General features: G+C 47.6%; 1 protein-coding gene and 1 non-coding gene across 2 annotated transcripts in view; both read left to right on the plus strand.

Annotated features, from left to right (window-relative positions):
* LOC119452730 (gamma-aminobutyric acid receptor subunit rho-3) overlaps nucleotides 1-27039 on the plus strand; it is a 53314-nt gene extending 26275 nt beyond the window's left edge. The window contains exons 3-10 of the mRNA XM_037714684.2: nucleotides 38-111; nucleotides 10820-10887; nucleotides 14556-14785; nucleotides 17346-17428; nucleotides 18884-19015; nucleotides 23501-23700; nucleotides 25650-25790; nucleotides 26460-27039. Coding sequence (XP_037570612.2) covers nucleotides 38-111; nucleotides 10820-10887; nucleotides 14556-14785; nucleotides 17346-17428; nucleotides 18884-19015; nucleotides 23501-23700; nucleotides 25650-25790; nucleotides 26460-26762 — 1231 coding nt within the window. The 3' untranslated portion in view covers nucleotides 26763-27039. The remainder of the gene's footprint in view (nucleotides 1-37; nucleotides 112-10819; nucleotides 10888-14555; nucleotides 14786-17345; nucleotides 17429-18883; nucleotides 19016-23500; nucleotides 23701-25649; nucleotides 25791-26459) is intronic.
* On the plus strand, nucleotides 11917-12099 carry LOC119454657 (U2 spliceosomal RNA). Its single transcript, XR_005192602.1, has one exon. It is a non-coding gene; the product is annotated as a U2 spliceosomal RNA (small nuclear RNA).
* Nucleotides 27040-27822: the final 783 nt, after the last annotated feature.

The following is a 27822-nucleotide window of genomic DNA, read 5'->3' on the forward strand; positions in this document are numbered from 1 at the left end:
AATACGTTTTCTGAGCACCCCAACCTTACACGCGCAGATGTTCTTCCGAAGAAGTATGGAACAACTTCCTGCCTTCCAATTACAGCAAGTCGGAACCACCTATCTTTAACGGTATGTACTAATGCGCTACTCAGTGCAAAACATACTTTTTTCAAGGACAACTTATAGGTGGAGGCTGGAATCAGAACATGCGGGACTCTCGCAAATGATATACTAATTAAATAGTTGAATAAAAGGACCTATTAAACAGCAGTAACTTCCTGCAGTCAATTAGCGGCGGTAAGTAGCCATCTGCAGCGAGTTAACCCGTATGAACGATTGAGCTAGATGTCATGTCGTATACCGTACTCCGCACTGATGAGAGCCGCGCGCAGAGATCCCTGTGATTAAATTAGGTCACCGGGTCCCATAATCACAAAAGTCTCTTATGCAAGCATTGTTAGTAGAAGCAATTATAGCCAGTCATGATGCATGTTAGCGAAGTTGGATGGACAAAGCGAAGATCAAAAAAAAAAAAAAAAAGATTTGCGATTTTGGCCTCCAGCGTCAAGCGGAAATACTAAATAGGGATGCTAGATCCGTCTACGCTGATGAATTACTGCTTAAAAACGGCTTATTGAGGTGAAAATTAGGCTGCAACTTCCTTTCGAATTTTGCGTTCAAACCGCGGTGCCAGTGATGCCGTGGTGGTGGGAATATTTTCACGCTGTTTGGCGTCATTGTGGTTATTAATTTGGTGTAACTGTGCAGAAAAAAATACCGATATATTCTCGTTTAAATTACAAGGCAATATAATTATTTGTGGCCAAAATTCATTGACCAACAGCCAGGCGCTGCGAAAATAGGTGGCGTCATAGATGCCAAACCACCCACTTGTGCCATATTTGGGTCATTATTTATTTATTTATTTATTTATTTATTTATTTATTTATTTATTTATTTATTTATTCGAAATACTCCTAAAGGCCCTTCGGAATACGGTCTCACATAAGGAGGGGGGGGGGGATTCACACGAACATAATGTAATAACAATTTATGACAGCAAACGCAACAAACGTGACAAAATACGCAGACAGGATTATGTGTAGTAATATCAAAGTTCGGATAAAACCAAATTAGCACAGAATTAGAAGAAATTTGATAAAATTGAAACACGTAGAATTCCGCATACATAAAAGGCACTCAAACAAGAATAATTGGCAAACGATATCGGACGGTTATCGAAGGTACCAGAGGAACACAATATGGGAAATAACTGAAAAAAAGTTGTACATTTTCACATGGCGCCCACAGACGTCACGTTCTGATATACGTACGCAGCATTTGTTGATTCATTCATATCGAGCATCCGACCTCGCAAGACTGACCTACGTGCGACTACGTCACGAGTCTTAGATGCCCGACCTAGTCTCCCAACTCCACTGCCATCTTCATACTTTCTACCAGGGCGAATTCGCGTGACCTCACACCCTGTATTCGTTGTAGTTCTATACGCGCAGCTCGAGCACGGGGCCACGGGTTCGATGCCCGTCGAGGCAGCCGCGTTACGATGAGGCCGAATGCAAACAAGCTCGTGCACTGCGCTTTTGGTGCACGTCGAAGAACCCCTCAGGCAGTAGAAATTAATCCGAAGCCGTCAACTTCATGCGCACACATTGTAGCTGTTTCGCGACGTTGAACCCGGCATTTTAATTCTATTCGCAGCTTCCACACCGTAACCGGAGAGACAGCTAGAGATAAGTGGATAGTAATAAAGCACAGCTGCCCCCTCCCCCCCTCCGCACACTGCCGAACAACATGGCGACCACCATGACGTCACTGCATAGCAATACCCAATGTGAAAGACACTGCGTTGCAACTGCAAGTGAGTAACAACGCCAGAGAGAGAGAGAGAGAGAGAGAGTTGCTTCACGTCACAAACCATCCTACTCATTACTGCAGCAATGCCGTTGCCATGGGGCATGTCGTTTCCAAGAGTCATCTACGATGCAGAAGACAAGATAATGAACGCTGGGAACCTACATGCCGAAAATGATTCGCGTGTATATATATACATGCATACGACTGGGTAATGGTTTCCGCATCGATACATACGAGAGTGGCGCTGTGTGTGTCTCGCGCACGCCCCCGTACCTTGAGGGTCAATACAACGAGTAGATATTAGTCCAGGTTTCAAGGTCGCCTGAAGGGTAGTACCCGCAAGCTAAACACATGCAACATGCAAAACCACTTTCGAGAGAGAGCCTCGTCGTGACGATATACAGATGGAAACACAATGCAAATATAGGTTGGCCATCAGGAAGAACAGCAACGAAAATGTGAAAGGGAAATTAGGACGTCTCTATTTTCCCATGCCGGGTTTGACGTCACCACTGCGATGAAGAGAAAGAAAAGAAGTGAGAGAAAGTGTTCAAGTTATGGGGTTTTACGTGCCAAAACCACGATCTGATTTTGAGGCACGCTGCAGTGGGGACTCCAGAATAATTTGGACCACCTTTTGGTTCGTTAACGTACACTTAAATTAGGGGTGTACACGGGTGTTTTCGCATTTCGCCCCCATCGAAATTGAGGCCGCCGCGGCTGGGGTTTGATCCCGCGACCTCGTGCTCAGCAGCCCAACACCATAGACACTGAGCAAACACGGCGGCTAAAGAGAGAAAGTGTTTAATGGAAGTTGAAAATGTCAGCCCTGCTTGCTACTTGTCAGGGCTTGCTACTCCAGATGAGGTGTTTGACTTGACATGTGGATGAAGAGAATGGAGAAGAAATCGTACACATAAGAGTTTAGGTTTGAAGAAAAAAAACTATAAATTAATGAGTGATTCAAGCCCAGATAACGAAAAAGTAGTGAAATAATCCCTATAAGATCTGACTGACGTAAGTCTAACAGCAGGGCGTTCCTGACTCGAAATATGTCCCAACTTCTTTCGCAGAGTCCTGGAAAAGGAAATGTCCGTATTTGTCTTCGTATGCCAAGTGAAGGAAGGAAGGAAAGAGTGGAGAAGGAAAGGCAGGGAGGTTAACCAGTTCAGCACAACCGGTTTGCTACCCTACACATGGGAGCGGGATGAGGGGGAATGAAAGATGGGGAGGAGAGAGAGCACAGCACAGCACACCCATCGTCAGTTACAGTTCGTCACTCTTGCGTGGTACGTGACATCACTGTAACAGCCGCTTGTCCAAGGCCGTTTCTTTTAAAAACCTAAGTAGTCCCTTCGTCGCCTTCAGCTGTGATGTCTTCTGTCGACGACACGTGAGAATCGTTTCAGTTGACATTGGTCTATTGTCAAGGTGCGCTAGAACGGACGCCAGGGACTGTCTCGGAACATTATATTCAGGACAGTCGGATAGAATGTGTCCTAGCATCTCCTCGCAAAGACAGGCATTGCAAAAAGGCATTGCGACAGGCATTGCGTTGTCGGCCATGCCAATGAGAAAAGAATAAGATTTCGTGAGTGCCAACCCTGGCCATAAGCAATAAAGCATAGTGGCCTCTCTTCGGCGGAGTCCAGTTGGCATACAGAGATGCATCAAAGAGGGCAGGTGGTAGTGACGATTGCTCCGGTTGGTCTGGCTGCTTTGTGTGAACCATAAAGAGAGCGTGATCTCCTGTGCAAGCACTCGAAGTCTGCTGGCTACGTCGGACCGTGAGAGTGGTATGGCCTCTTCCTGTGTGTCGTCAAGAGCTGCCCGAGCGGCATTATCGGCGTCTTCGCTCCCTATGACGCCGCAGTGACTTGGAAGCCACTGAAATGTCACGTGGTGTCCTTTCTCGTGTGATGTACGGAGTAGGTATCTAATATCGAATAAGAGCTGTTCGTATGGCCCGCGACGCTAAGCTGATAGCACAGATTGTAGGGCTGCCTTTGAGTCATTGAAGATTAACCATTGTCGAGGTGGCTCCCGATCGACGAAACAAAGTGCAGCGCGATGTGCAGCTAGTTCCGCAGATGTCGATGTCGTTGGGTGGTCAGTCCTGAAGCTAATGGTAATAGCTCTTGCTGGGACAACCACAGCACCGGACGAACACTGGAGGTCTGTGGAACCAAGTGAAATCTTTGCTGTTAACCACGCGGTGGTATCACGGTGGCAGTGGCACAGCATGGACTCTGTATAATCAGGTAGTTTACACTTGTTGCGCAGCTGCGATCTGAATTGCTCAATCATTAAAAAAAAGAAAAAAAAAACTACTGGTGCCGACTTCGCAAAGTGTTCAGCGATGAACGCCACCCTAAATACGCACTTGCTTTGTTTCCAGAGGACGCTGTAAAGGCAGTGGACATGTTTCAGTCGTGTACAGCATTTCTTAATAAAAATAGGCGAACGCGAAAGCGACTGCCTCACGTTCCAGAGCTCCTCGGAGTTGACTTCGAATGTACCAATGCCATGTTACAGCGATCTGACTAGACTTCGAATGCCAGGTTAGCACTAACGAAAGCAACAGCCCCACCTGTGCCAAATTAATGAGAAAAGAAACACTATGATTCAAATATGTAGGTATGGCGACGTGCACGTTTCTTTTGAGACGCCTGGCAATGCTTGGGTGGGAATCGCAGCCATAATACGCTTATGCGTTACAAATGCGCACAGCACACTGTTTTACTGTTCTTTCCTAGCACTCAAAAGCTCATCCAGATATCGAGAACAGATTATCATTGCGACAATGTTTCCAATGACTAAATATGATAAACATACATCAAACAAGACGAAAGTTTACGAAAGCATGGTCTTTACATACTTAAAAAAAAACATGGTTATAGGCAATGCCAAACTACTTTCTCTTTTTTTTTTCTTTTTTCAGCAGCAGAAGCAGCCGTCATTTTACGCCATTCAGCGGTCAATTTACACCTCAGTTGTCTTAATTCATGCCCGTGATATGCCAGTATGACTGCAAGCTAGAAATAATTTATTAAGAATATAATTAAGAGCAGGCGTATTGATGAATCCTGGGATTTTATGTGCCAAAACCCCGATTTGCTTAAGAGGAGCGCCGTCGTGGGGGACTCTGGATTAATTCTGACTACCAGGGGTTCTTTAACGTGCCTCCAATGCGCGGGCCACGGGCGTTTTTGCATTTCGCCCCATTGAAATGCGGCTGCCGCAGACAGGATTTGATCCCGCGACCTCGTGCTTGCCAGCGCAGTACCATAGCCGCTAAGTCACCGCGGCGTGTCAGGCGTATCAACGTCACGAGAGGAAGAAGAGAAGGAAAGACAGGGAGGCTAGCTAGTGATAGATCATACCGGTTGGAAATCCTGCGCAGAATTAAGGAGGTAAAGACAAAGTACGAGTAAAAATGATACACCGAGAGACGAGCTAAAATGGGCAATCTAAAGTTAACCTTTTTGTTGTGATAGCAGTTATATGGACACTACAGACGCATTTCTGCCGTCGGTGCCGCCGTCGGCGTGAGGTTCCGTATAAAGTCCAATGGCGATAAAATTTTCGCTGCGCGCCGTACGGTGTATGTGCGAGTAAAAGCGTGCGAAGGTGAGCTAGCGATCGCGGTTCAATCTCGCGCACGCAAGGGAGGAAAGCGGGAAGGAAGCGAGCCTCGTCCGTCGCGCGCAGCGCTCCGGCGGAAGGTGACTGCACGTTCACACCGAAAGCGGAGCGTCTAAGCGGCCAAGCGCATTTTCAGCGCGGCGAGGCGGCGGGCGCGCGAGCCGGTAAAACCGGACGGCTTCCCTGGCTGGCCGCGCCGCCGAGGAGGCGGAACATCGAGAACTTTTGCGGCGGATGTGTCGCCATCTCATGGCACCGGTCGTACGCCCGCGCGCAGATCTCGCGCCGAGATACATCACCACCACCGTCATCTGGCGTTCTGATTGGCTGCGGCAAAGCGGAGAGCTCCGGCGGGCGGAAAAAAAAAATTGGTCTGAGAGCGATCGGGCTCGCCGCCTCGTTTTCCGCCCGCTTTACCTGCCTGGCGAGGAGGTTTTGCCCGCTTTCCGCTTGCCCGCTTTGGCCGCTCCGTCGTCGGTGTGAACGTGCTTTTAGAGAGGGGGGGGGGGGGGGGGAGGCGCATTCTTCTCCAGGCGGCACGGGCGGCCGCGCGCCCCCGTCCTGACCGCTGTATCTAGAATGTCATCTGCGTCGGGAACAGAGTACGCTGTGCGCTGTGTTTTGGCGGCTTAGTTCACGTTGATGCGAGCGCGGGACTAAGGTGAAGTCGCTCGCTGTTGATCCCGCGCTTCCTCACTCCAGCGTTTTGACACTGACTTTTCGCGGTCAACGAGTGAGATATGTTCATGTTTGTTTGTGCGCGCGTGACACCATGCTTGTTCATTTAGTTAGTATGCCTATGTTTACAAGTTTATAAGGCCGGTGAAACTACTATCCTTACTTCGTATATAGCTTCCCACTAATTTGCTATCGCAATTGATGCTTGGTCTTTCGGGCGAAACTGCGACTTTTTTTCAGAGCACCTCGCATCCTTACAGACATGGTTCAGCTTTATGAGGGAGGAGTTGTCTACGGACAAAAGTCAATAACAAGTATAGCTTTTTTTGTCTCTTGGAGTCTAGATTTGCGAATGATTTGTGCACAGAAAGCCAACAAAACTTGCAGGCCCAGTACGAGCAGTGGCTGTCTTAGACAATAGTATATCGCCTTCCTACAGAAACATCTACAGACGTTCAATAGACCGCCTAAAGAAACTTCTGCGACGTTTCTACGCCGTGGTCATGTCTCTACATTCTAGTGCGTCACGCATTCCCGGTATCATGACTATTTAGACCACGCTATAAAGGGCACCGCGTGGCATTTAAGCTGGATTGGCCATGCTAGCTTTTGATAGTAACAAACCCGTATTGCCGCAAGCGCCTGTCTAACTTCACGACCCAACTGTCATCTACGCAAGCGTACCTGCGTCAGTAGGCTTCGTGCACAGTCTTTCGACAACGAAGCGTACGCAGGCCTGATAACGACGTATTGAACGCGAACGCCAAGCCGCGGCGCTGTTCAGTCCACATTCACGAGCTAAAGTCCCACGCGCAGGTTGCACCATCGCGTGACTGTCACCGGCACACAGGAGGAGGCACCTTCCTCGACACAAAAGAAATAAGAAAAAGGCCGGACGCGACGGGCAGCAAACGAGCATCTCGCGCGCTCGGGCTCACATTGATTGAACTTGGCCACGAGCCGACACGCGAGCGTACCGAAGCCGTGACCCACTATAGAGTCGGGGACAGGGACGTACGCGAGGACGGGGGGAGGCTTTTCCTTCACGTCTGATCGAAACCGACTTTGGAATCGATGACGCGTGGGCAACAAGCATTTCTCTCGCCGGGACGTTTTTTTCCCTTTTTTTCTTTTTTAAATATTACTCTTTCGTTCACTTCGCGCACTATCGCGCAGTGGGGGTCGCGACGTACTTCAGGCACCGATTGGGAAGACCTGAGGTTTGAAAAACGGTCGAAGAAGCGGCGTGCGGAAAAAAAAGCAGTCAATGGAAGGTTTCAAGGCCGCGTGAGTGACTTGCGTGTACATCGCGGGAAGTTAAGGTCATGCGCACGTGTCTGCACCTCAGTTTGTGTACGTGTGTGCGTGTGTGTGTGTGGTTACACTATGGTGGGATTGTGTCTGTATGTGAAATGCGCGATCTCTTCTTTCGGCCTTCAACAAGCTTGCATCGTATGTGGGCAAAGAAGGTTAAAATATGGGGCCAAGCACGAGGTTTGTGACTTGGAGATGGCCTGCTGTTGTCAAAAAAAGAAAAGTTGCGTTTGCTCAAAAAGTGCCGAACGTCAATGCCGAGACAGCTATTTCACCTTGACTGGGACGTTTTAGCGTTGAGCTAGGATGTCTCGGCCAAGGCTTTCAAACACATTTGACCTACGTGCAGGTATTTGCAGAGGTGTATTCAATTGCTTCTTCTTTCAATGGCCTCAGTTCACTTCTAATATTTCTGTCATTCTTTTTTCCACGTACTGCTATATGTAAGAGTTCTTGGCGAGACTTCGAGTGCACTAAAAAAATGAAATAAAAAAACTCACCGACGAATACGATACTCCCTAATGGGAAATTTGAGCGCAGCTTTATACGCGTTTTCATTTCGCGATATATTGGCTGGCTCGGACAATCTGTCTCATGCTGCACGTTGCAAACGGAGCCAAGTGTGGCGCGACTGCCTCGCTAATCTGGAGATCACGAGAGCCAGCGCGTGGGTGACGCGTTGGCGCCATTCACAGCAGCCGCCGACGCCAGACCTGCCAGACGACGCGCGCTACTCTGGCGCCATCTCGTAGCCATCGTCACCGCACTACGCTTCTCTTCTCACGCTTTCGCCATACCCTCCTCCTCCGCTTTCCGCCCCATGGTTCCTCTGCACCCTCCTCTCCGTTTTCGTCCTCGCGTCTCTCACCCCCCGCTGCGCTCCCCGCTCGCTTTTTCATCTTTCGCTGCAGCTCGTTCGCTCGGTTACGCCGCCGCAGACGACGCCGACGCTCGCCGCATGATCGGCTGACTAATAGTTGCGCTCTAAAATAGAGACTATAAGACCGACGGTCCGCTATGATGTTACGCTGCTAAGCACGAGGTCTCGGGATCGAATCCCGGCTGCGGCGGCCGCATTTCTATGCAATGTAAAAACTCCCGTGGACCATGGATTGGGTGCACGTTAGAGAACCCCAGGTGGACAAAATTGATACGGAGTCCCTCACTACGGCGTGCCTCATAATCAGATCGTGGTTTTGGCACGTAAAACTCCAGAATCTTTTTTTTTTTTTTGACGCCGGTTTCACCCGAAAAAAAAGAAACTGCAGATCCAAGGATAACAACACGTATGAATATGAGAAGATTGTAGCGATAAAGCCTTTATCGCATAAGTGCATGCGCAACTAAGACAAGCAAAACGGCACATTGTGCCAAGCTAACTCGTTTATGACACAATTTGCGATCACCGAAGTGGCGACACTTTAACCCAGGAAAAACAGCAGCGAAGGCACCTTAGCAGGTTGTCCATGACAACTTCAGAACCAACAGCTAGCCGAAAAATTTCTTCACAAATAAAAAGGCGTAAAAGTAACACCTTTCGGGTGTCCTCTTTTTTCACATGTCTGAATTTTCACCTGTCTTTGACGCAGGAGGTCACGTGGGGATTACGTCAACTCGTCCGTTTTGCCGGCGGCCGATTCAAACTGAGGAACACCGGTGTGAATTTTCCTCAAAACAACAAAAGCAGCCATATTCGCACGCAGAAAACATTGATAGACTTCTAGACGAATAGTCTATCATAATAACTCAGCTAATTTTCCCATTTAGTTTCCGTTTAACCAAACGCTGAATCTGCTTGCTGCATGGCTGACGTCATGGCATGCGTTTCCAAATCTTGGGTGAAAATTGTTACGTACACTGATGATCATACACATACACAAACGGCACATACATTCGCCGACATGCACATACAGTCAAACTGATCGTGAAGTCCTATTAAGTACTGTCGTTCTAAAAAATTCTTCAAGTGGTTTCGTTGCACTCAATGGGTAACCAGTATTTCTCCTCAGGCCAAGGATATCACGCAGAATCAAGCTCAAGCCGCAGTACAAACAGGGCGTTGCATTCAGCGATTGACCCTCTGATAAATAATCAGTTGAGTCACATAAACCATGGCGCAACGCCTCAGCAACATTGTGCACTTTAAATAGAAACTGCAGTAGCCAGACTCGCAGATTTGTTCAGCCTAAGGATCTTTCGGGTTGGTCAAGTGCGCATCATACTCCATGCTACAACGCAGTCGGTAGGTATTACCGTTTATTTGCCGATGATACAAAATGTGAATGAAAACTGGCCCGGCATGCTTGGCCAAACGTGCGTCACAAACTAGTAACAAACTGTTACAATGCACCAGGTGCTCCTTGCACTGCGCGAAAAACAATATATATAAATAAATACTATTACACTAGCCACGATTATAGCTACTCCGCTAATCGTCATCATAGAACAGGAGATTAGGGACATCTCAATGAAAAAAAAGCAGCTCAAAAGTCAACTCGGATTCATGTCAACAGAGCACCTGTACCCCCAAATCTATGGGCAAAGCTGCGATCAGAGTCGGGAAAGCGAATTCCCTTTCGCCCGAGAGGTTCTATTGATATTTACCCACGGCTGCAACGATCGACCTCGCTAGACGGAAATTACTCGCAGCAGAGCAAAATCGAACATGAAACCGCTGCATTGAGACAGGTCATAAAGATTGCAGTGAGTCCGTTCCAAAGGACGAAAAAAAAAAAAAGTTTCCGCCGGACCGTCTGCAAAGGGAAAGAAACCGACGGTGATAGTACCCTTTTCCCGATATTATGGCCATATGGTGAATATGATCACGAGGATGTTCTTGTTGTTCTTATTATTATTGATGATAATGATGATTTAATTATACTATTTTAAACAGAGTTGCGGTAAAGGCTACCAAGGCTGGAAGCATCGCATCGCTAGCGCATAACTACAGTTTCATGGCGCCGCCACAAAATAAATACTATCAGTGGAATTTGGAAGAATTATACTAATCTGTATCAAAACATAACTAACGTAAGAACCTCCAGCAAACCTCTGATTGTCCGCCGGATTCGCAGCACGACAGTTTGCTTACTAAATGTTTCTCCGGCTTCATGACTGGCAACATGCTACATGTGCACGAAACTTTTTAGTGTTCATTAGTGCATGTGCTGCTCTCTGCAGCTGTACTGATAATACCCATATTTTTTCCATGAGGTGCAAGTTAACCTAGCCATATAGGCTACACGAGACATGGGCTCGTGCACATTAAGTATAGTTTGTAAGCTTTCATCTTGTATTGCAAACAACTTCGATTTACTTGCAGGCATGGCTGTTCTAGTAAACGTATCAATGAAGATCGTGGACGTTGACGATATCAACGAAAAAAGAATGGTAAGTTTATCAAGACACTTGGGTCGGTTTTGTGTAGCGATGCCTTTCCGATGCTAATGCCTTTTCGCGCTTTTCGCGCTTGGTCAGTGGTCAGACCGATGGTCCGCTCACGTTGTCAACGGGATCAGCCGGCCGTGAGCGGTGGATGATAAGACTAGTATAGAATAAAGCATAACGCATCGCTACAAAATACCGTCCTTGTAGTCGGCCCTAGTGTCCACAGCCGAAGGACAAGACAAGAAAAAACACAGGGCTTGATCCTTACTTCTGATCATCGCGTTCGCAATCCTTCGATGCAGGGACACTGTTTAACTGTCGTGTCATTATCTCGCCTAAAGTATGCCGCATATCTAGCGATCCCTCTAATAATCAGAGACATGCAGCAAACTCGCGATTTACTGAAACCTGAATTTAACAATCATCGCGTACCTGTCAATCTGATACGCTTGCTTCCAGAAGCAAAAATCGTCTGGAGCACCGGCCACTAAAATCTGTAGCTGGAAATCGGCAAGCCCATGCCGATGCCCGAGCCAGCAGACGCCGGGTGCCACACACAGATCAGCGTACCCAAATGTGCTTCTGTAACCAACCAATACTCATAAAAATTCAGTGCCATTCCACTCTGTAAAGGTGGATGACCAGCGAAGCTGTGTATACGGTGACTGACCGTTGGTCCGGTGAAACGTTCCAAGTTTGGGGGATCGGGTTCAGATGGATGGTTCGCATTTCTTTCCGCCTCGCGGTCCCGGTGGGCAGCACGCTTACGCTTGGCGTGCGTGGCCCGTTCATCGTAGGTGGTCTCCGTCCGCCGCCACAGTGCCCATTCCCTTTTCTGTTCACGCCGTCGTTCTTGGTAGGCACGCCGTTCTCCTTCAGACCGCACAACACGCGGCCTACCCATTTCACTGTCACAGCAAAACTAAGGAAATGAGCCTACGTAGCTCATGACGTCAGGGGACAGAAGACACTCAGATTGGTAGGCACTAGTTTGAATACGCAGGATGGCCTACACGTGTATGGGGCGAACGTAGACGTGGCCGACGCGGGTCAAAGTTTAGTTATCTGTTCTTATCAGCTTAATATCTGATACGGGTTGTATTTGGACCCAAGATATTAAACTTATTTTTGCAAGTTGGCGGAGCCCTTGACGCTTGCTTCACCTCCGCCGCTGGTCAGCCCGGTATTATAATCTTCGGGATTAGCTCACGGTTTTTTTTTTTTTTTTTTTTAGTCCACGGACATCGATCCGCTGGAAGCTAGCCATATACAGCTTTGCCCTAAAAAGCGTCGCTCAACAACGGGGGCAGAGATTTAGATTCCTCCCTTCACACGGGTACCTAACGCGGAAACAGGCCGCGTTTGGGAGCCAGCTACGAGCCCACGCCTATAAACACCTCAGCCTCCTCCACAAGTTCTGCCCCACCACGTACTCAACTAGGTGAACCTAATTGATCGGAATATCCCTCCATATCCTCCAAATACCACGTCACGCGGGCCTGCAAATCCCCCCTCCAGTTCCTCCCCCTACACGGGGAGAGAATTCGGAGGGGGGAGGGGGGAGGGGGCATACCTATCGTCACTGGGAATGTGTCCGAATAGACGAGTTGCTGTCTATCCCGGCCACGGCGGCCGCATTTCGATGGGGGCGAAATGCGAAAACATCCGTGTACTTAGATTTAGGTGCACGTTAAAGAAGCTCAGGTGGTCCAAATTTCGGGAGTCCCCCACTACGGCGTGCCTCATAATCAGATCGTGGTTTTGGCACGTAAAACCCCACAATTTATTTATTATTTACGAGTTGCTGTCTGACCTAGTCTACAGCTTGGGCCACTGGGTATGCACCGATGGGTAGGTGGCCGAACATACGCTCCCTATATCGTATGATGTGATTCTTGGCAAACTCCGTGGAATGAATATCCCAAGGTGACACAAGGAATGACAAAAACGTGATGTGATTACAACAATGTCTACGGTGTCGTGGTGTCACTTGGCACTGTGATTGGCAATACAACTGCAAATTCGTGTATCTGCTGATGTGCCCACAAGGTTTCGTGATTCACGGAAGGCGTGGGGATATATGCAGGAGGTCACAACACAAATCTCTCGCTGACCTTAACGATCATCTTTGATGGTGCCTGCCAAATTTTTTTTGTCTGGTGAATTATCAAGCTTCATGTTATGTGACGACAAATCTTATAGCTTTCTTCAGTATACAAGAGAAACTGAGCAGCAAAAATCACATGATCTACACCTGATCACCTAACTAAAGCCCTCTCCATCTTCGTCGCAAATTGTTCAAATTTTCACATAATAGTCAGTCGCTTTCGTGGGGGACTGTATTCTTCATTTAACTGAAACATGCTTTTTCCCGCCGTGGTGGCGTAGTAGCTTTATTATTACACTGCTAAGCCTGATGGCGCGGGATTAAATCCCGGGTGCGCTTCTATGGCGGCGAATTGCAATGACGCCCATGTACCATGCATTTGGGTGCACTTTACTGTACTGCAGGTGGTCAAAATTAATCCGGAGCTTCGGCGTGCTTCATAATCTAATAATGGTCCTGGCACGCAAAACCAGTGAATTAAAAAAAAGGCACAGACACACACTTTATCGTTTGATTTAATGAAGTATGTATTAGAAGTATGTGTCATTGGGACCTAACGATGCGTCGAAACATCTACGCGGATTTTAGTTACGCCAAAACAAATGGTGTATAGCGTAGACAATTTATCCTTGTGCTACTCCTGCTGTCAGGGCACACGCCGAAGCTTCCTCTCCACAGCGACAAATCGGTGAGAGGGAGATTCAGCTCAGGCTTGCTAGCTTTATATTTTTAGAATGTGGGATGATTATTGTTACGTTTTAGAGAATTTTGAAAAACGCCTGTTGCAGATAACGTCATTCTAGTCCATGAGTTAGATTATTCAGAAAGGGGGACATTACTTGCATGAGAAGTCAAAACACACCATTAACTAATTGACAACTATTCCCTAAATAACTTATTAATGAATTACTTTAGGGCACATATTGCCATATAAGAATTGTAGCTGGCGAGTTTGCAAGGCGTGTCCACTTGAAATGAATTTCCAGAATAATATCAGTTCGGAGATTGCGCCATAAAACTTGCCATCGAAACTGGTGCCACCCTGGAAATTCATTTCAAGTGGATACCTCCTGCTAGCTGACACACCACACACACACACACACGCACACGCACGCACACGCACACGCACACGCACACGCACACGCACACGCACACGCACACGCACACGCACACGCACACGCACACGCACACGCACACACACACACACACGCACGCACACGCACGCACACGCACGCACACGCACGCACACGCACGCACACGCACACACACACACACACACACACACACACACACACACACACACACACACACACACACACACACACACACACACACACACACAGTCCCAATGCAGCGCGAAATGCCTGCGCACTGTCATAGCTACTATGACGTGGCATTCACAGCGGCGTCAGGTGCGATCTAAGCCATCAGCAGGTACCCTTTCATGACCCCAATGAACCAGTCTGCACACTTCCTAATGCGGCGTTTCCCTCGGTAGGCAGAAAGCAAACGTCTCTTGACCGCCCTCAAAACGTCGGCCGTTCCTCCTCTCCCAATTTCCCAGGACTTCCGCCTGCACACGTACATCGAGGAGAGTTGGCGCGACCACCGACTGCGCAGCAGCCCCTTCGCCCAGAGGTGGCGCCGCATGTCCGTGCCCCGGCGCGTGGCCCGCCTCATGTGGGCTCCGGACGTGGTGTTCTCCAACACCAAGAGGAGCAGCATCTTCCGACAGTCGGTCGACAGCGTCGCCTACAAGATTGCGCGCGACGGATCGGTGCACAGGCTCACGAGGCAAGTCCGGCGTTTTGCTTCGAATGCAAACTCTCCTCAGTTCTCTCGATACCCAATGTGGGGTACCTCGCCTTTAAGGCGATTTCTTTGCAAGCCCTCGCGGATTTTCCTGACCGTGGTGCTACTGCTGTCTTCCCGAATAGCCGACACTTTTAAAAAATGCGAGTGGTGTGTTGATGTTTAACGTTACCTTGCGTGCACCACTGCCGTTTGTCTGGGTAGTCCACAGAACACTGGGAGACCAGTTTGCTTGAGGCGTTGTTGTGCGCCATTGTTCATATTCTCTGAGAGGGTTGATCATTATCATTGCCTCACATGGCACATCGCATCGTGGCAGAAGTGTTAAACTTTAGTTGAATCATGGGACTGTATACGTAATTCAATTAATTATTGTAATGGTTTGTAAACACTGTATGCCTACACTCGCGGTCTGCATCACGTTTCGCTGCGTAGCAAAGAAGCTCCTGTTCCGAGCGACGCTTCTTTCGGGCCTGAGTGTCCTCGACGCTGAGCGCACGCTTTGGAGCCATTTCGCTGGCGCCCTGTTTACGTGACCCCTTATGCATACGTGGGCAGCACGCTGTTGAAGCACCAGCTCCAAGCGCTCTCTTCAGGCTCTGGACGATTGTGACGTTTACGCTATCACAGCCCTGCACGCGACCTCCACAGCCTAGCACTTGCATATTTGTGGCTTAGGAAAGCAAGCACAGCACGTCTCATAGGCACAAACGGTGAAACGCTGCCGCGGCGGCGCCGGCCGGGATGCGCGGAGGCGAGCGCCATCTGTGGGTGTTGCAAGAAACCTCGGGATGTGTGAGATCGAACCTCGGAAACCGGTACACGAGCCCGGTGCTCTAACTAATAAGGCCACATTTGCACGCATAATTCTATCGTGCCAACGACAACTATAGCTCTTCCAGGTGATCGCATTGTCTGGCGCGTTGATTAGCACGTGTGCGCGACAGCGCATGCACGCGCAGCCGAAAAGATGCCAAGGGGCTGCACTTGGAAAGCTTGTAAAGTGGATGACACGGTTTCGGCGAGGACGTTTGGTATGACCTTGGACATGACCCTGCAATAACAAAGGAAGTAATACAGGTTTCAGCCCCCTTTATGCATTTAAGCAAAGCTTGACTGTATACATAGTTTCCAAAAGGATGCGTTGAATCTGCCGCAATACTTTTAATGCTTCTTAAAAATTAACTAAGAAGTGATTAAGCAAAATTTGTATTCCGGATGTATACTGAGGTGCATACCGAGCTGTGTAGAATTGTGCGAGCGCATTATTCCCACCCGCTTTTGCGAAACGTCTCCGATATTTTTTTTATACTGTTGGGTCCTGAAAGGCGCCTGAACGCTTCGCCGAAGAAGACACTGCGCTTATCAAGAATTGTTGGGGAGTGTCAATGCATAGCCTCCGAGACGTGCGCACACTGGTCACTATATTACCTAGAGGGAAATCTGGCGCTGTTGTGCTGTTGTATGCATTTGAATACCGGTATATGGTGACTTCGGATTGGCATCGTTTTCGAAGAGCTAGGACACACTGAAGACGCGCCTTGCCGCTAGGGCTTCGGGGCGAAATTAAAAAAAAAAGCAATTTGAACTTTGACTTTCATTTTCTCTTGACGTAATAAACCCATTATTGGGAAATTAGGAAAACTTGCTTCTGAAAGAGTACTTTATTAGTCGAAACAGATTTAGTTTTTATCGTTTAGTGTTCCTTTAAACTTGTTCCACGTAAGTTCCACTAAGTGGAACATACTTTCCAGTATGCTCACTTACTAGAACTTATCTGAGATTAGAATAATGTGTTTTCCACACATAATAGAACTTATCTGAAACTAAAATATACTGATTCACACACTTAATGGAACTTATCTGGCACTAGAATGTGAGATATACCGCAGTGGCAAGAAATTGCATCGAAGGAAGAGCCGACGTCCAAGGACACTTGTTAGACAAGGATACCACTTGCGAATCAGTAATCATCATCAGCCTATATTTATGTCCACTGCAGGACGAAGGCCTCTCCCTGTGATCTCCAATTACCCCTGTCTTGCGCTAGCTGATTCCAGCTTGCGCCTGCAAATTTCCTTGCCGCCGGGGGGAGCCGAACCCCCAAGCCCCGCATTACTCGAGCGTTGCACTACCATTTGTGCTATGGCGATGGCTATCAATCACTGCTCTAACTTGGCTATTTACGTTTTACTAGATCCAGCCCTGAGAGTGCTAGCCAGCGCCACTCAGAGCTATGGTTGGGCGGATGTGTAACAACCTTTTTTTTGTCCTATGGCGTAACGGAACACACACACACACACACACACACACACACACACACACACACACACACACACACACACACACACACACACACCACACACACACACACACACACACACACACACATATATATATATATATATATATATATATATATAGATATATATATATATATATCGCCCAATTGCTCACTTTTCACTTTTAGCTTTTCGCTATAAGTTATGTCCTAAGTGCATCTTCATGCAGTATACTGTCTCGGGTCCTTGATTGCGTGCAGGTACCTGTTCCAAGTTCGGTGCCTCATGACGTTCCACAAGTACCCGATGGACATCCAGCATTGCCATTTCAAGGTTTCCCTGCGTAAGTGCAATGCACAACAGTATTCCAAGTGTTTGTTGCCGCTTAAAGACGAAGACATATGTACCGTCCAACTTTCGTGCGTCAGCCATGGGCCCAGCCGTCCTTTCACTGCAAACTCTATTTTGGTTGTTTTGACTCTGAATGTCATAATAGGAATCACTCTTTTAGGCACAGTCATTTTTTCTATTGAAAATATACTTCGACCGACTTCCTTTCCTTGTAGCAATAAACATGTATGGACACGCAGCACTAGACAGCACACTATGCTAAAAGCGCTGTTTGCTTTTCCATGCTTGGCAGGTTTGATAACACGTGGTCACGTGCACAGTCACTCTTTTCAAACGCGGGCTTTCTTTATCAGAACGATTGCGCAATAAGCAGTAAATTTAGCATCCCTCAATAGAACGTTTCGAGCGAATCTTTGCAAATTTCCTATTTGACGTTCTTTCTCTTAGTGATTTGCGAAATCCATAAATTAATATAGACCAATTAGATATACACCTAAAAGAAACTGCAAAAAAGTTCAATTCGCTTCAATTTGCAATTTGATGTTCACTTCTGTTTTTACTGTAGTTTTTAATCGCAGGACCCCCCTTCGGTTCAGTGTACTTAGTGCCGTGTACCTGCAAACTGCAGAGCCTCTTATACGTTATTTGGTCATTGTATTTCTCGCTCCGTTGTTTCATATTATCTGTACTGTGTATAAGAATTTATATTGCGATGTTTGCATCATTGCGTACTTGCTGACCATTTTATGGTAACTCCAGTGTGTACTAGATTTATTGCCTTGTATCATGCTTTCTCTTTCTCTTCTCGGTTTTCTCTTTTTGACGTTACGTAGTTATTTTCAATAAGCTACAATGTATTTACTTATGTTATCATTTCCCCCCTATGTAATGCCGCCATTAGGCCTTTAGGGTAACTGAATAAATTAATAGGGGCCAACATCATGTTCTTTTGTCGAGGTCACCAATAGGGTACAGGACGACTTCGAAAATTTCTTTAAAAGATGAGGACGCTAAATCTTTGCCTTTAAGAGTGGAACGCGATAGCGTTATCGGGCCGCGTTCACATCACATTTTTCTTTATGAGCAGGCTTCACTGCAACACACGATGTGGGAACGCCAGCTTACAAAGACCAAGCTCACACCGATCCCCTTAAAGCCGGCTTCACTTTTAAACATGAATGCATTGCTGGGAAGACATTTTCCCAGGGGCAATATAAGCCGTCTTATACCAAAATATGAAGGCCATAGGACCTCTTTCTATTTTTTCATTAATTAATTATTCGCTGTTGCTCCGAGGCGCGCGCGTGTACAAAACGCATTAGGCAGGCAAAGTCGCAGTTTCACCTTGGCTGAGCTTGAAGGTCAGATTTACGGAACCAGGCGTTTTCTGTGTTTGTACCTGGAGCAGTAGAGTTATCGCTCTAAAAACGTCAACGTCCGCTTCCAGTCGCCACGCCCAACTCCATCACGGAGCTCAGCTGGGACGGCAATGTGGATGACCAAGGGGAAAGTAGGGCCATCGAGTTTGTCGAGCGGGTTGACCAAGTTCGGGAAACTGTAGGGCCACGGCTTTACTCGAGTTTGTATCGTCAAAGAAAGGGATCCCCAGAACGCGGGTCGAACCGCTTCAGTTCCGCATCAAGAAGCCGAAGCACTGAATACGCACACTAAATGACGCTACACAGCGAGAACTGAATGTTTCCGGTCCACAAGAGTAAGGAGTTACTAGTGTAATAAATCCATGTATTTACTACAATGTACAAAGCAGCTACGTTACTTGAGGCAAAAACCTTCGCCACTATAGGTCAGATAGTGCAGAAACCTAAACATGGAATTCATAATCGAAACTTGGATAGCTAGGAATAAATTTAGCCCCGCTTTTAGAACAAGACATATACGCTGCTTGCGCCGTTGGCTGCTTAATCAGCTCCGAAAGCGCTTTTGCATGTTATCTGAAGCTGTGCAAGCTTCCTGTGGTCCACCTAGTCACCGTCTACGATATCTTCCGGCGCTACACTTCAGTAAACAAGGAGGCAACGGCGACCAAAAATGACATGTTGCTGGCTCCTGCAATCGCTTCCGGCGCTTTCAGTACATAAAAGCATGGCCTTCGAGATCGGTTTCTCTTGCTCCAAGGGAGCCGTCGAGGGGGGTATGTGATTTGGACAGCGCCTATTTTGTCGTTAACCGTCCTTCGCCTTTGCGTTGTTCTTTCTGTGTTACTGAAAAGAGCGTTGGAGACACGGACAGAAATACGAAGGAAGGTTAAGCGGGTACTAACATGATATTTTCGACTACTCATTTTTTTGCGTTATATGAAGATCCTAGAGCTCTAATCCTTAGAAAAAATAGTGACAAGCCTACAGAGCGCCGTAACTAAATTAATATTATAGCTTTTCTACTGCCACTTTCGGTTTAATTTCACAGGAGGATACTGTGTCGTGACGTCACGGCAGTATCCTACTGGAAACGAAACCGAAAATGCCAGTGGCAAAACTGGTATTCACGGCACTCTGAGACTTCTCGCTAAGCTTTCTAGGATTTAGAAATCTAGCACTGTCATTTATCGCAAGGAAAAATAGTCACCAATTATGTCAATAAACTTTTAACCGGAATAGCATTCTGTTCTCTACCCTAGGCTAATCTGATCCAAAATAACCCTTGTAATAATGTGGAGCTGAACGCCCTAATTGCGCAGTTGGCAATGAGGGACGCCGTAGTGGAGGGCGTCTTCGTAATAATTTTGACCGCCAAAGATTCTTTACAGAGTTACTGACATGAAATGTTCGGCTTTTTATTTCTTGCGCTAAATGAAAGTCCGAGCCAGCCCTTTAACCTATTAGAAAATAATGCCAAATGTCAACGTTCAAAATGTCGAATTTACTATGTTATTTTGCTTTCACGAACTTTCTTCTGTTTATGCACTCAGGAAGTGTATACATATGACGTCATGACACACTAGCCTTATCTGGTCCTGCTATCGCTGCCGCTACCAAACACGACCTCAGCCAGAAGAAACACGTGCGGTGCTCATTATCTTATTTCTTGAAATATAAAAACGTCATCCCTAACCTTATTGCCACATGGCGTCAACAAAATTTTATTTATTTATTTATTGTATTATACCTCAAGGGTCCCGTTAGGGACATTACATGAGGGGTATAACACCCTCATTAGGGACATTACATTACATTTTCCTCTCTGTACAGCGATGATGACGCAGCGATGATATCGATGACACCAGGTTTGGCGTTTCGAGGCCAGCTACAGATTCAAATTAAAGTATCTTGCCTTTCCCAACCTTTACGTATACATGCTGGGTGTGTTAATGCCGCAGAATTTCATCAATGTTGAACGTACGCGTCACCACTACTTTCAAAAAATGGGATATTACGCGCGAAGCTGCACATAGGACTATGAGGAACGCCTTGGTGATGGGCTACGAATTGATTTTGACCACGTCGGGTTCTTAACAATGTAAGAGATCAAGCTAGTTTATATTCCATGACCTAACTTCTTGCATGTTTTGCAGGGTTTGCACTGAGCAACGGCTGACGCCCAGATTCCGGCGCGTTACCTGCAATTCTTCCGCTTCGATTTATGCTGCGGTTGTCACGATACGTTCGTTTTTCCCCTCGGTGCATTTATGATGTAGGCTCTACGCATCATCTATTTTTTTCCCCTTGGCAACCACATGCTTAACAATAGCATGTGATATAATTTTAATAAATTATAATAAAACAATTTCGTTGGAAGTTAGGGCTTATGCTTGTCTTGTCCATTGTGCGGCCGTTGTTTCTGCGTCCCAAGGTAACTTTGGTCATGGGGTGTTAAACGTGATAGAAAAAGAAAAGTAGTGCTCGAGAGTTTTTGCATTTCTTAGGCTATTGGGGAGGGTGGAAGTGCTTGCGCTTTAGAGAAATATAATGGAATACGAATTGAGTTAGAAAGCTCAACTAGAACAGCAATGGGTTTGCTACCCTTTCTGTGGAGGAGGAAGATGCGGGAACAGTGATAGTAGGGTGAAGTGTGTATAGGGGCGCTCGGCACAGACGCACATACAGGCTACGCCTCACTGCAGACATGGAAAGAGAGAGCAAATTTATTTGTTGGAAAACTCCAGTCTGAGTCTATATGGAGGCCGAAGCAGCCTTAGCCGCAAGCCGGGCACTAAAGTTTTTGAAGACAGAGCGCAAAATCTTCGCCCCGTTATATGTAGTATTTGAATATCTTGGACATACAATTAACGGTGTCGCATTCGTGGAGTACGGAGGGGCGTCGGCACGAAGCCATTATCTGCCGACTGGCACGTCGCGGTGTGGCCAAATTTGAAGGAGCTGGATCACCGCTCGATTAGGTTTTCCCCTCTGTGTTACTTATGCTACAAGTTTCGAGTTCTGTATAATAAACGACCGTCGTTACTATGAATTTTTTTTCGCCATAGTTGAGGAATTGCCTTTGTTTTAAAACTCGTTAATTAGCCAGGTCAGGCAGGTGGTAGAGGCCAGTGGGGCCCTGGACTGAGGGGCTCCGACCACCGCTCCTGAAATGTTTTCACTTAATTATTTAGTTGAAATAGCAAATTGATCATAGGCTGCTTCCTCTTACTTTCTGTGTTTTTAAGTGCCAAAACCAGTTCTGATTATGAGGCACGCCGTAGTGGAGGGCTTCACCTTCAGAGTTACGCAATTTCTGAAGACAAGTTCTCTTTGCAAAGCTTTTAAGCGAGCTTTCTAAAGCTAACATAGCAAACATTATTGTAAAACATCGAAAAGAGAAAGAGTTCGCGTCTGCTCTATGCACGTCTGTTTACAATCAGGAAGCTTGTCTCCTTAGAAGGTGCAGATGATAACGTCACGGCGATGCGGCGGCACTTCTGTCGCATTTCTAAGTAAAAAAAAAAAAAAAAGTAACGAACACCGCCGTGGCGATATTTCTCGGCAGACAAGATTAACAGGCGTGTTCGATTCTTCAAAAATGACACTTTGTAAATGTTCATAGCGGCGAACAGATACAGTGAAGACAAGTGTCAACACAGTCGTCTGCTGTTTTTTTTTTTTTTTTTTTTGTCACATGCGTGTTTGTTTATCCACACAGCTTGTGTATACCGCAAGGCAGGCGCGAAAGATAGTCACCGTCATACTTAACCCACACACGGATCTATTTTTATGTTATTTTGCACACGATGCTGTAGTATTCAAGTTGGACTACCCTGAATGGTACTAACGTAATGCCTCTTCCTTCCAAAGCACTGAATATGTGTTCCCTTCGGCCCGTGTTTATTAAAGTTAATCCTCTATAGTTTAGTCTTACTTGTGCGAGGTAAGTGTGATGGCGGCTGTACACGTGAACCAGGTGTCGGTGCTCCTCGGCAGAGATCGGCCGCAGTGGTTCGGCGTTGAGCTGCCGAGTACGAGGACGCGGGTTCGATTACCTGCCGCGGCGGTCGCATTCCGGAAGGGGCGAAATGCAGAAACGACCCTGTACTTCGGTTTAAGCGCGCGTTCATTTATTTTTATTTCTTATTTTGCATACCCTCGAGCAATTAGGCATCGTAGAGGGCACGGTATACATTCGTGCAACAATGATAAGATTACTCACAAATTTATATACCAGTACCGACATTTGAGCCGAACATATTCGCTAAACCAACAAGGTTACCAAAACGGACAGAAAGAAAAAGAAACTAAGAAAGAAATGAATGTTAATCATATGAACACAAAACGTAAGGTCGTGTTTGTTAAAGAGCCCCAGGTGGTAGAAAGGGGAGGTATTCTGGAAGAGTGAGCTACTTAGTGAGCTACCTACCTAAGAGTGAGCTACCTACCTAAGTAAACTACCTAGTGGGCATGTCCATTGGGTCTGCTGTTGAAGTTCTCATTGGCTGGGCTGCGGTACGTTTCAGCAGGAGCCAGGCGCCACAGCCAATCAGCCCTTCAGCAGCAGACGAAATGCACATTTCCACTAGGTGGTTCACAGAATACCTCCCCACGAGACCTCGACTACACGGCGTTCCTCATAACCGACTGTGTAACTTCGGGACGTCCATAATCCCAATAATACTTTCCTGCCCGCATAGAGAACTACACTCACCTGCTGGCGAACTTCACGTTCGAGCGCCGCCTCACGGCGTCCATCGTCAACACCTACATCCCGAGCGGCCTGGTGGTGGTGCTGTCGTGGCTCTCGTTCTGGCTCGACGTGCACGCGGTCCAGGGTCGCATCACCCTCGGAGTGACCGCCATACTGACCCTCACCACGCAGGTATACTGACCACGTGCTTGCATGTTCACGTGTACAGAGTCGGCCATCTTGAAAACGCCCGTGTTACTTAAACAGACCGTAAAAAAGAAGAGATTGTCACACAGATATCAACGGCAAGAAGGTAAGCAGGCGAAGCACGATTGACTTACAGATGAGACTTTTGATTGCGCGAAATTACTTTATACAGTTTACAGAAAAGGAACGGCCTCAATCTAGCGCTATTTTCACTCACCTTGAACTAAAATTGAAAAAAAAATAGCTGGTGGTCGTGGCGGAAACACGGCCGTTGAATTGATGGTAGAACGTGTAACCGCGAGTGAACGAGGACGTATAAAGAAACAGACACGCAGAGACAACGCTTACCGTTGAATTGAACGATGCCTCCTCCCAAGCGCGCACTGTTCTGTCATCTGTATCTTGTGTCTTATGTCATGTAGAGTGCATTATTGAAATAAGGAAGTGCGAACGTGACTTCCTATATATGGAAGTGTAGAATGGTACACTAGGAGTGAACATTCTATGGAACAATGCTATCCTAAGGAGTATTCGCGCTAGGTAACGGACGCCATGCCAGCATCCCAATTTGAAAAAAAAAATGTACGACGCTCCTAGAAATGAGCAGTTGACCTTGCGGGCTTTCTTTGTGCTAGCTGCGCAGTCTCATGACGGATGACGTCAGCGCGACTCCCGTAGCTGGCGTCGACGCATGTTACACGACAACCCGCTATAAAAGCGGCGTCGTTAAAGACATCGCGCGCACTTTGATAAGAGAAATCGTCATTTCTATACGCTGCTGCAGCAGTATCGGCGTAACACGAACATATTGCTGCGTTGTCTCGGATGGGCAAGAGCACAATAACAATGAGAGCTTGGGAATAGAAAAGGTATAAATCGCAATTCGAAATATCACAACACGTACCGACATGATAACCAGCATTGTTTGCGGTTCTGCAACGGTTACCACACATTTTGTAAGAAGTCTGTGACGCGAGCGTACGTATGACGACTTCATCAAGAAGGCGAGGACGAGAGTATAGCCACGTTCACATGAGCCTGACGCGAGCGGCTTGAGTCAGACATCGGGTCGACCGAGCCCTATGGGACCATGATTACATGAACTCGCTTCGGACGCATCTGGACAGTGGCGGCACGTCAGCGTCGAGCCGAGACATCAACGCGCTCGAAGAGGGCTTCCGGTTCCCGCAGCCGGTCTGCAACAGCTCTGTTTCGATGACTCTTATTGTTACAACATCGCATTGCACTAGTGCTTTCCTCTTCGCCTTGTTCTGATGTTCGCTCCCGTTGCCAGCGCGTAAAACGATGACGCTCAGAGCGCATTCCCCGGCGCTGGCTTCGTCTGTCCTGTCTGCGTTTACATACTCACTGCGAGCCAGCCCGACCGGCTAACGTTTACATGAACTAGACAGGCCGATTCCAGCCCGACAAGCCGATTCGACCCGTTTCTGTCGGGTTTATTAGAGTATAGGCTTCCTTTAGGGAGCCAGAGTTGTGCCACTCTTTTGAGGACGCTGAAAGACACTGAAACTGAGGAGAAGAGATGAACCGTGGCGGTGCCAGTCTTTGAATTCTCGCAGTGCATTCCCGTGACGTCACATATGAGAGTAGCAATGTTAGGCCGTAGCTAGATTTAATTTCTAAATAATCATTGTATGAGTACATGCATTACAGCGTCTTCAAACTTGAACTCTGGCTGGCTGCCTGCCTGTCCAGACCATTCTAGTCGGGTCGCCAGGGCTAGCGCTAAAAAAAAAAAAAATGCGGCAAAATTTTTGACGTCAGAAATATTAATCTACACGGCAGTTGCGGCACAGAATTCAGTAATTTTGGGTTGGACTGTATTTTCAAATGACTGATTTCTTACTACTGAATAATGAATAAGAAGTTTGTTCGACGTTAAATCTTGATTTGTCGTCTCCGTTCGTGCGCAGGTCGTACAATCCCGCACGGCGCTCCCACCGGTGGATTACGTGAAGGCCGTGGACATCTGGCTCTTTGCGTGCCTCATCAGCGTGTTCACGTCGCTGCTGGAGTACGCTGTGGCCTACCAATACGTCAAGTCCCAGCGAATCGTGAGTGTACAGGACTACGGCATTCGCGGCGTGAGACAGCTAGCGCAGTTCGGCCACCCAGCGATGGCTAAAGCAATTACCCACGAGGAGGGCCACCAGGATCGAAGTGGTTTGTCCTACCTCGTTTTACAAGTAGGTTGGTAGTATCATGGCACCCTATGCCATGTACTTGTATGGAGATGGATATTCTCTGCGGGGAAGCTTTGTTGAGTGCAATGTTGATTAGTTAGGTCCTCGTGATAACCCCACAATAGCGCAAATACTCCTTTTCTTTATTGTTATCCGAGCACCCGCACGTCATTTGGACGCCACGTATTTCGAGGTTATTTCCGCATTTAGGCCGTCGGGCCACAGTGAATGTTCTTTAAAGGCGCTAAATTCAGGGCTTGACTCTTTTTGGAGTACTGTATGGCCCACCTTGTCCGATAATTGAACTAGACCCTAGAAGATTCCATCAAAACTCAAGACGTCACGGCTGGCTGGTGGGGCTCGTGGCATACCAAGCCTCTCCTCGCAGTAAAGGTGGATTTCTTGGTGCTGTAGTTTAGAGTAATTTACCAACACAACTCGATTAATTTTTTTTCTCTTCAGTGTCCCCTGTAAGGTGTCACAATCCAATAAGAAGACACTCCACACTGACGCCACTGTAACCACGCGATTCGACCGCAGGGTTTCCAAGGAGACGGTGCCATGGCCGACGAGGACATCACGGACAACGACATGCTGGGCTCCGCCGGCTCCATGGAGTCCACCGTGTCTCGCGGCAACCTTCCAGCGCCGTCGAGGTTTCCGATCCAGCCGCTGCTCCAGCCGAACAAGCTTCTCGCCTTTGTCGCGAAGTTCCGCTTCTTGAGCATCAGCAGCTCCAACGTGTTCGACAGCGTCTCCCGCGCCATGTTTCCCTCGGTGTTCGTGCTCTTTATGATCGCCTACTGGGCTCACTACCTGCCCAGCGGAAAGCCCGGCCATTGATCTCTGGCGATGTGCTAAATGAAAGTTATTAGAAAGGAGCTCATTTGTAAAGATATCCACATTTACGGAATACCGTGCTACCGCAGTCTTGGCTGGCAGCAACAACACCGGTAGCAGCGTCTTGTGACGCATTGTCAAACTGCAACGCGTTAGACCAGTCTTTGGTGCGAAAGCATCAAATGGCCCATTGAGCGAAAAAGCCGGCGTCTGTAGCAGTGAAACGGCACCTATATTCCCATTGACTGCGGCGCCAGTTCACGTGCGCGGCTCAACGGGGCAGATTCCGCCGATGTATATATATATATATATATATATATATATATATATATATATATATATATATATATATATATATACCGTGTAGTGCGGGAAGATATGGGAGCGGGATGGGAACAGTAGGTCGTTGAGTGAGCCAGCAGGAAGGCCCTGCAGTCTATAGGCTCGGGTGACCCTCGAACGTTCCTGTGCCAAGGCCGGACAGGCGCAGAGGAGATGTTCGAGGGTTTTGGGATCGCCGCATCGGCGACAAGAGGAGGAGGCAATTCGGCCTTTGGACGATACGGAGCACCGTGCTGAACCAGGCGATGAGTGAGGGGAGAGGGCATCGCCACGACGCCACGTCACCAACGCACCTCGACAGGGCAGATGCGGCGACTCGACGCTGCGGGTTGTCGTCAGCGAGGCAGTCGAGTGACGCGCGGGTGAGGCCGTGTCGCCCTCTGAATCCTGCGCGCTGGTCCGTATCTCTCTCTCTCACCCCCAAAGGCTTAGCTGCTGCGCGCGCCTTGCCGGCCTTGGTGACCGCTGCTGCTTCCTCGGTCTCTCGTCGCGCAGGACGTCGGTGGCATGCGGCGCCCTTGATTTCGCAGAAATATCGTCCAAATGATTCCGGTCTACAGTCAACATGCTAACTACAAACTATAAAAAAAATATAGCCCGCACCAATTTAATTGCAAAGCTTGAAAATATACCCCACAGCAAAACTGCCAGGGCTGCTCAGCAGTGTTCAATTGGACACTAATGCTTTCGCATTCACAACTCGTAAGACATGCTTAGGTGT

The sequence above is a fragment of the Dermacentor silvarum genome, chromosome 5 (genome assembly GCF_013339745.2).
Source record: "Dermacentor silvarum isolate Dsil-2018 chromosome 5, BIME_Dsil_1.4, whole genome shotgun sequence".
NCBI classification, from domain to species: Eukaryota; Metazoa; Arthropoda; class Arachnida; order Ixodida; family Ixodidae; genus Dermacentor; species Dermacentor silvarum.